This window comes from Martes martes, assembly GCF_963455335.1.
Source record: "Martes martes genome assembly, chromosome: 10".
Lineage (NCBI taxonomy): Eukaryota > Metazoa > Chordata > Mammalia > Carnivora > Mustelidae > Martes > Martes martes.
This window is the reverse complement of record NC_137898.1, coordinates 21,544,196-21,553,245: the sequence shown is the minus strand read 5'-3', so window position 1 is coordinate 21,553,245 and position 9,050 is coordinate 21,544,196. Positions and strand designations below refer to the sequence as shown.

Genomic DNA, 9,050 nt, shown 5'->3' with positions numbered 1-9,050 from the left:
AGAGAGATCACAAGTAGGCAGAGAGGCAGGCAGAGAGAGAGGGGGAAGCAGGCTCCCCGCCGAGCAGAGAGCCCGACTCGGGGCTTGATCCCAAGACCCTGGGATCATGACCCGAGCCGAAGGCAGAGGCTTTAACCCACTGAGCCACCCAGGCGCCCCTGGTTTGGGTTTTTAACCTGGATTCTGAGCCATTCCTAGCAATATTCTTCCCCTTCTCCTTCCCCAGTGTTCCCCGGATAATGTTTATAAGAATGTAACCTTTATAGAGCCAGAGGCCAAAAATTAAGTCCCACGTAGGTGAGATTGCCAAACTAACCTCTGTCTGTAGTGTTGCTACTGGTCTGGGGAGGGGGTGGCTGGCAGTTTCCCACTGAGAGACCCCGGACTGACGGCATTTCTCCCTGTGCTTCCAGAGGCCTTTCTGACCCCCACCCCCTTCTATGGCGGCTTCGTCTTTAGTTCCGGCCTGTATTCGAAAATTGAGCTGATTCCTGTCCACCTGGACAGCGAGGTCAGAACGGGGCCCCTTCCCCTGCTCAGCCCCTCCCCTCAGGCAATGGAACGTCCCAAGGGCATTTGGAAGGTGTAGGGGACCTCACTCTCCTCCCCTATAAGTGATGGTGGGGGGAGAATGGAGAAATTAGGGCAAAGAGGGCATGAGGGACGACAGCCCTGAGAATGAGGGATTGTGCGGTGTGTAGAGGAGCGAGGGACCGGGCCTTAGAAGAATTCAGGTAGGTAGTGCTCAGGCAGTGTCTGTCTTCCAGAGCACGGATGCGAACCCCTGTCCATTTCAGCTCACCGTGGACAAGTTAGAGCGAGCTCTGTTCGAGGCGACCCTTGCGGTAAGGAGGGACCCATGTCTTCGGGGTGGGTGCTGCTGCCCCTGAGAGGGGCTGAGTACTGAGACCCGGGACCACATTCTCACTGAGGTGTTGTAGGCTCCTTCTTTGGAAGAGAGGGTATCCCAGGGGCATGGTCCCCTAGGAGCCCTCAGCCCTGTCTCTGGGGGCAGCCCCCAGAGCTCCTCCTTGCTCCCCCCATGTGGGCGGTAAGAGAGCTGTATGCTGCAGATCCTACCTAAGCTGCTGAGATCCCAACTAGAGGCCTCGGGGAGGTGTCCAAAACTAGGTATCCTGACTTGACCTTCAGCTGAACCTGAGGTAGATGTGAAGGACCTGTTGTGTTCACTTCAGTGATGTTTTGGGGAGTTTTGTTTATTTGGGGGTCTTGGGGGTTTTGTTGGCTTTTTGTTTTTGTTTTTGTTTTTTTTTGTTTTGTTTTTGTTTTTAGGGGAAAAAGGTCAGAGGCCTCATACTAATCAACCCTCAGAATCCTCTCGGAGACGTCTACTCCCGAGACTTACTGGAAGAATGGCTGAAATTTGCTAAGAGGTGGGGGTTCCAGCCCTTGAGACTAGACAAGGTCCCTGAACAGGGTTCCTATCACTCATGGCCAGGAAGCTGGAACCAGATGTAATTTATCCCAATATTCTTACTGCATGATATACTTTGCAAAGCGATGTACAACTCACTGAAATTGAAGTGAGAGAAAATGCACCCACATGCTTCAACCCAACGTTTTTTCCCTTGCTCCCCCGCCCCCCTGCCCGGTACAGACACCCACATAACAATTGTGATCTGGTTTTGTTGCTTTTCCTCTTTTTGTCAAGTAACCACTTTCTCCCAGCATCCGTTTCCTATCCACTTGGCCTGAAGCGCCGAGGAAGCCAGACTGTCAGACCTTGTGGGGTGAAGACGTGTCCCCAGAGAACCCTCGTGTCCCATTTTTCACGAACATGTTAACATCGGTTATCTCTGGAGTCCTGAAATAGCCCTATTTTTTAGGGGTGCTAATCTCCCATTTTCTAGAAGAATCACACTTACGCAAATGTCGTAACTCTAGTCCAGACCAATTCATGGCAGAGCATGAGAACAAGAGGAAGAACGCTGGAAGTGTGTGGGCTGGAATTTGACAGAACTAGGTTCAGATCCCAGCTCGAGCACCTGCTAATTGAGGAACTCACTTTGTCACAGAAATGGTTTCTTCATCCGTGCAGTGGAGATACCAGCTCTGCTTGGGAGGTTTGTTGGGAGAAGCAGCAGGGTGATTTGTACTAGCACTTAGCCCGCTGAAGGCCACTATCCAATCCAGCCCCCAGGTGGGAGCTCCTGACTTTATTAGATATAAAACTCTTGGGGACATGCAGCCCTCCCCATTGCATTGGTCTCTGCTTGATGGCTGAAAGATTAGATGTTCTCTTGACTGTCTTTGCGTCCTTTTCCTTCTTACCTCTGAGCCAGGTCTGAAGCCCCCCCCTTCTAATGTACCCCCCTTATATGTTACTATATCCCTTGGAAGGGTTGGATGGGCTGTGGGAGCAGTATCTGAACTGTCTCCAGAGAAGCCCATGAAAGAAACGGAATGCAGATGGGAGAGAACCTAGATAATGTTCTCCCTCTTTGGTTCAACCTGCAGGTACAACCTCCATGTGATTGTAGATGAGATTTACATGCTGTCTGTGTTTGACGAATCCATCACTTTCCACAGCGTTCTGAGCATGGAAAGGTGAGTTTGTTGGCCTCCGCTGGAGTTGGGAATGCGAACCATGAAGTTCCTGCTTTTGCAGGGTGCGTTCATGGGCCATAAACTTGGTTGGCTGTGTGCTAGGAACTGGGGCTAAGTGCCACTGGGAGTGTGGAAATGACCAAAGCATCCTCTTTCCTCCCAAGTGTCTTTTTGCAATGCTGTTTTGTACATGAGATAACTTCAAGGCAAGGTAGGAAGTGCACTGTCACACATCTACATAAAACCCCACAGAAGGCCAGGGTAGGAATTTCTTGATAAGTCGTGCATAGGGAAAGAAGAGAAATAGGACACTTTCTTAAGGGTAGCATGTGGCCCTAAGATAGGATCCCAGCAGCTAAAGCAAGGCCAAGGCCATGCCTGGCAGAAGGAACAGTTTTACCCAAAGTGGGGCAGTTAGAAATAGGAGAGAACACTCTAGAAACGGTGGGTGGCCCACGTGTGTGAAGAGCTCATTGCCAGGAAGGTGGCTTTGGACCAGCTGCAGGAAGGCAATGAGTCAGGCCAAGGGGCCCAGACTTCCTTCAGTGGGCACTCGGGAGCTGTCCCATCTAGCTCCCCAAGGATACCTTTTGCTGACTCCCTGGCTGTTAACTGGGGCAACTGTTTCTTGAACTTTGGGCCCCAGAGGCTCTTATTTCTAGGCAGGACCTCAAGTCCATCTTCCTCTCTTGCCCTCATTGACCCCAAGTCTTCATCCTTTCAGTAGTTCTTCATAACCTTGATTGTACCATCTCCTCTCCAGTTTGCCTGACCCCAACAGGACCCATGTGATCTGGGGCACCAGTAAGGTGAGCTCCAGCTTCCTGTCTTTGGGTAGAAAAGGAAAGGGGGCCAGGAGGCAGGCAAACCAGGTACTCCTTCCCCTACCTCTTTTCCTCTAGGATTTCGGCATCTCGGGCTTCCGTTTTGGTGTTCTTTACACGCACAACAAGGAGGTGGTCTCTGCCGTGAGCTCTTTTGGCTATCTCCACGGTATCTCTGGCATTGCCCAGTACAAGCTGTGCCGGCTGCTTCAGAACCAAGGTAAAGAGTCCCATCCTGGGCTGGGATCGTGGCTAGGCATCATGGCAATGGGGGAGTTCCTGGGTCTGCTTGGGCCCCGGACATACCTCTAGTCCACCGAGAACCTGTTCGCGGTCTTGGGTTTAATGGCGGCAGGACAGGAAGTTTGAAGGCGGGCGGGGCGCAGCTAGGCTTGTGCACTAGGGCAGAGGGGGAAGGCGAGCTGCTGGTCTAAAACACAGATAGGCTTTCATGTTTGGCTGCCTGGGAGCTCGAGCCCTGTCTGGAAAGGGCAGAGGCAAATTGTTCTCTAAGGCTTGGAAGACAGAAACCCATCCTTATGCAAAGGTCAATTTTCCCTCCCCAATACCCTGCTTGCTTCGGGCAAAGATGACCCCAAAATGCCACAATTCCTTGAAGACTTCATCTTACAAGTTGGCCAAAGGAGAGCTACCATTTGGGCAGGTTGGTGTGGCTAGACCAATGGCACCTGGATTCAATTTCCTCCATGGATCACAAGTGAATCCTGGCTTCAGAGGAAACCTCCCCCTCCCACCCCATCTGTTTAATGCCATTGCCCAAACTTAGATAAGGCCCCCTTTCTTTAATTCCCTATAACAGAGCAGATGCCAGGCTGGAGGGTTTAAATTAAAAGCTGGTATAATGATACAAATTAATGTAATTTGATAATCTGGTTTAGAAACAATTTGCTTTCAGCTTTGGCAGGGGGAGGAGGGTGGCTAGGAGAAGTCCAACCAGATGGCCCCATGCGTGGTGCCAGGCCCTTTGATATGTGGCAGAAACCAGGTTCCTGGCCCCTTGGACACGAGTTCTCCACCTTGGGCACATGGGAGTTATCTGGGGAGCTTAAATGCTGATATGTGGGCTCTATCCCCAAGGATTCCGTTTAGATCTGGCGGTATAAGCTGAGCATTGGGACTTTTAAAAGCTCCCCAAGAGGTTCTAATGTGCTGCCAGTGCTAAGAACAACAGGGTAAAGAGCCCACCCCCACCCCCAGCCTATCTAGGTTTCTCCAAGTCCACTGTGCGAGGCTCCGAGTATCTCCCCAGTTGGCAACAGCAGCATCTGTCCTACTTTTGGGGGACCCTGACTCTTTGTGTCAGGGGTGTAAAGCCAAGTGGAACATTTCTACTGACCTACTGAGAAGGTGTGCTGGGTATGGCTATCCTCAGCCCAGAGAGAACCCGGAGTCTGGCTTGGATAGAAATCCCAAGGAGGGAGCATCTGATAAGGCTCCTGATGGCAGATCTCTGCCACCAGAGCCCTGACAGCTCTCTTCCCCGACCCGTCCAGAATGGATTGACACAGTGTACCTGCCCACTTACCGCGCCAGGCTGCAGAAAGCTCACAGATACGTTACTAAGAAGCTGAAGGCATTGGGGATCCCTTTTCTCAACCGTGGCTCTGGCCTCTACATCTGGATCAACTTGCAAGTGGTGAGCTGTGGGAACAAGGCCCCGGTATTCTGGGGCGGAGTTTCCTGATGCATCTTCAGCTCAGCTCTGTCCTTCGGCCTTCCCTAGTACCTGGATCCGTGCACCTTTGAGGAAGAGCTGCTGCTGCATCACCGCTTTCTGGACAACAAGCTGATCTTGTCCCGTGGCAAGACCTACACGTGTAAGGAGCCTGGCTGGTTCCGCATTGTCTTTGCGGAAAAGCCCCTCCGGCTAAAACAAGGTGAGTGGTCCTGACCTCAAGATCGTGGCATCCTTCAAAGATGCCCCATCAACTCCTCTATTGCCCAATTCCTGAATCTTCCCTTTTTTGGGGGCCTTTATCAGCCTTGTAGCGCCAGCCTGGCTATAGCATCTACTTTCGTGTCTTTGAGCTCCTTTGCAAACAGGAACTGACAGGCACTTGAACACCCCACCCTTTGGGTGTCTGTTCTGTGCCTGCCCGGAGCGGGGCATTGGGACTACCCACAAAGAAGTGGTACACTGCCCTTGTGGGACTAGTGGTGTATGGCCGGGGAGATAGACCAGTAGAGGACCGTGGGGGTCCCTGTATGTTCTCCTGTGGAGTTCAGATTTTCCTCTGAAGGTTATGGAGACTCTGACCTTCATTTTGCCAATTTTCTGTTGCATCTTGCCACGGGCTGGATACTGTTCTATCTCTGGGAACAGAACCGTTAACGAGAGAACATATATGTCACTGAAATACCTTTTGGAGAATGGACTGAGCAAAGAGAGGCAGATAGAAAATCTGATGAGGTCAAGGTCATGAGCCAGGTTCCTGGATTTGATGTGAGAGCTGAAGGTGTCCGGCAGGCAGATGCTGGGGTAGTACAGCTTAATGAGAGCAGGTGGCATTGGAAATCCATCCCCAAGAAGGAAGGCTGAACTTCAACATCCCTGAGCGAGGGACTCTGTGGTGGTCTGCCAGGATCTGGGGATGTCTGGGACCCACCTGCAAACCCACTAAATTTTCGTGTCTCTGTCCCTGTTTGAACCCTCCAGCCATGCACCGGTTCTACCAGGTGCTGGAGGAGCAGAAGCAGTGTCTGAGAGTGAAGCAGCTGGAGAGCGCACAGAGAGAGTAAGCGGTCGGCCTCCCACCCAGAGGGTGCAGCCAGGCACCTGTTCAGGGACCCCCTGACAGCAGCCAGAAGGAGGGGTTTGGGCCTGGTGCTCTGACTGAGCCACCCATGGGCTCTTCCAGGAATGGGTTCCTCTGACCCAGTCATCAACCTTCTCCAGCTGAGCATCTGTCGCTTTGGAATCTTTGCATCTTTTTAGTCTTTGCTAGCCATCGCGGGTGTATGTGAAATGTTTTTATGGGGGTTGGGGTGGGGGCTTGCTGGGTCCTGATTTTGGTGGTTTTATTTTTGTAGCCTGCATCTAATAAATTTCATGTTCTCTCAAATTCTAGGCTTGTTTTCTTTCTTTACACTCTTTTGTGTCAACTCCGGGAGATTTTTGGGGGGGGGGTCTCTTTTAAATTCTAAGGCAAGTTGCATGTGAAGAATACTGTCCATGGAAGGTGAGAAAGGAAGGAGAAAAGAGACCCCTAATTGACAAAGTGCGTTCTAGATGTCAGGATCCTATGGGACATTGCATCCCACAAGATCACACCCACTGTGCTCAGGCATAGCTGCAGTGTAGGGTAAAGGTGCCCCTCAAAAGGCTTTTTTTTTTTTTAAAGATTTTATTTAATTTGACAGACAGAGATCACAGGTAGGCAGAGAAGCAGGCAGAGAGAGAGGAAGGGAAGCAGGCTCGCCGCTGAGCAGAGAGCCCGATGTGGGACTCGATCCAAGGACCCTGGGATCATGACCTGAGCCGAAGGCAGAGGCTTTAACCCACTGAGCCACCCAGGCGCCCCTCGAAGGGCTTTTAAAATGAATCTCTAGGGCTGAGCCTGGGGTCTTCCGTTTTCCGTTTTCATCTCTAGTGTTTTCAGCTGTTCAGATCAGACCACCTGGGAGCTTGTCTATAGAGCTCTGGCATATCTGCGTTTCAGTCGGAGGACTGAGGCTATGCCATGGGCCCGGCACAGACTACCGCGTTTTACAGATGACAAAAGAGCTTTTAGCACTAATTGATGGCTTTGGTCAGTCACCTGACTTTGTAACCATCCTCTCTTGGGTCCAGATTGGATGGTTCTTATTACTTCAATGACAATCTTTTTCTTTTTTTTTTTTTTTAATCAAAAAGCAGTATTACAGAAAATCCTGATTCTTTAGGGTATATCTATCTATCTACCTATATCTATCTATCTATCTATATAGATATATCTATATCTCATATATATAGAGATATATATATATTTATATGTATAGATATATATCTATATCTCAGTGTTCTTTATATATATCTATATATATCTATATATGTATCTATATCTCTCTATATATATCTATATCTCAGATAGTGTTCTTTATAAATTGACTAATAGGATCATAGACACAAGGAATTCACTGGATGAATGAGGGAGCCCATGGGACCAGAGAGAAGATGATGATGTGAAAGAAGAGAAGCAGAGGGGGACCTGGGACATCTGTAATGAGGGCTAATAGACAGTCAGGACAGTCAGGACACTGTCCTCATTTGAAAGGGATAGACATGGAAGGGATAGACTATTTTGTCTTCCAGTCAAGATTTGAATGGTTGAGTGGAGAAAACTTCTCTCTCCCTATCCATGAGCATGGAATCTCCTTTCATTTATTTAGGTCTCTAATTTCACTTGGCAAGGTCTTTGTGGATTTCAGAGCACACATTTCGTCCTACACACATCCTGTTATCTCTGTATGATGCTTTTCATATTCTGCTAAAGGTATTGCTAACTTCATTTTCTAATTGTTTGTTGCTAGTATGAAACAACTGATTTTTGCATCTTGTATTTATCAAGAGCTTTGAAGGCTCTGAGATTTCACCCTACTTACAAACAGCTTTCAAGGATGCTGGCAGAAGACACGAGAATTCTGGGTCAGAGATAAAGGACAGCTTCTTATTCACAGTGGAATCAGAGAATCAGCTTCTGGTTCTCCAAGCCCTGCTTCCTAGAAGGCAACGTGAAGAGGACCCACTGATGTCTGCACATGAAGTGGGGTGTCCTGCAGGAGAGGAAACCCAAGCTTAAGGAACAGGATTCTTGGCCGATGGACAGTAAGCCTGCCTGAACTTTGGCCCCAAAGGAGACATTTTTATCATACTGAGTAATAAACCTACCCTTTGCTCTAGAGGGAGACATTATCCAATGCTGTTCACTCTACACATATGTGTGTGTGTGTGTGTGTGTGTGTGTGTGTGTGTGTACCTCCTTGAAGAGAGCCTAGAACAAAGATAGTCAGTGCCACTCCTCATAAGACAGACAGAAACATGAGAGACCCAGGAAGAATCCTCTCCGGACAGTATCTTGTGACCTTGCTAAACTCATTATTAGCCTCAGTAGCATGGCAGGGGGAAAGGGAGATTTCTTTGAATTTTTAATGTATACAATCATGTTGATTATGAATAAAGATGATTTTCCTTCTTCCTTTTTAATATTTCTAATATTTTTTTGTAAGATTTTATTCATTTATTAGAGAAAGAGAGCATGAGTTGGTTACGGGGCAGAAGGAGAAGCAGATTCCCTACCGAGCAGGGATCCTGACATGGGGCTCCATTCCGAGACCCCAGGATCATGACCCGAGCTGAAGGCAGATGCTCAGCCGAGTGAGCCACCCAGGCGCCCCTCTAATTTTTCTGTTCTAATTGCATTGCCTAGAACCTCCAGTACAATGTCAAATAAAAGTAGTAAGGGAGGACATTCTTGTTCTCAATCTCAGCAGAACTGAGGCCATTCTTGCTTTTTTTCTTTTCTTTTCTTTTTTTTTTTTTCTAAGAAGCAGCAGGGAGCCAGAGGGAGAGGGGAAGAGAGAATCTCAAGCAGGCTCTAAGCCCAGCGAGTAGCTTATCTCACAACCCTGAGATCATGACCTGAGCGGAAATCAAGGTCA

The 9,050-nt window shown here is 49.1% G+C and overlaps 1 protein-coding gene across 1 annotated transcript in view; it reads left to right on the top strand.

Annotated features, from left to right (window-relative positions):
* Positions 1-6,472, top strand: part of ACCSL (1-aminocyclopropane-1-carboxylate synthase homolog (inactive) like) — a 10,425-nt gene extending 3,953 nt beyond the window's left edge. Inside the window, exons 6-14 of the mRNA XM_080816959.1 lie at positions 414-511; positions 768-845; positions 1,294-1,394; positions 2,479-2,568; positions 3,332-3,377; positions 3,471-3,612; positions 4,907-5,049; positions 5,137-5,290; positions 6,070-6,472. Coding sequence (XP_080673085.1) covers positions 414-511; positions 768-845; positions 1,294-1,394; positions 2,479-2,568; positions 3,332-3,377; positions 3,471-3,612; positions 4,907-5,049; positions 5,137-5,290; positions 6,070-6,152 — 935 coding nt within the window. The 3' untranslated portion in view covers positions 6,153-6,472. The remainder of the gene's footprint in view (positions 1-413; positions 512-767; positions 846-1,293; positions 1,395-2,478; positions 2,569-3,331; positions 3,378-3,470; positions 3,613-4,906; positions 5,050-5,136; positions 5,291-6,069) is intronic.
* Positions 6,473-9,050: the final 2,578 nt, after the last annotated feature.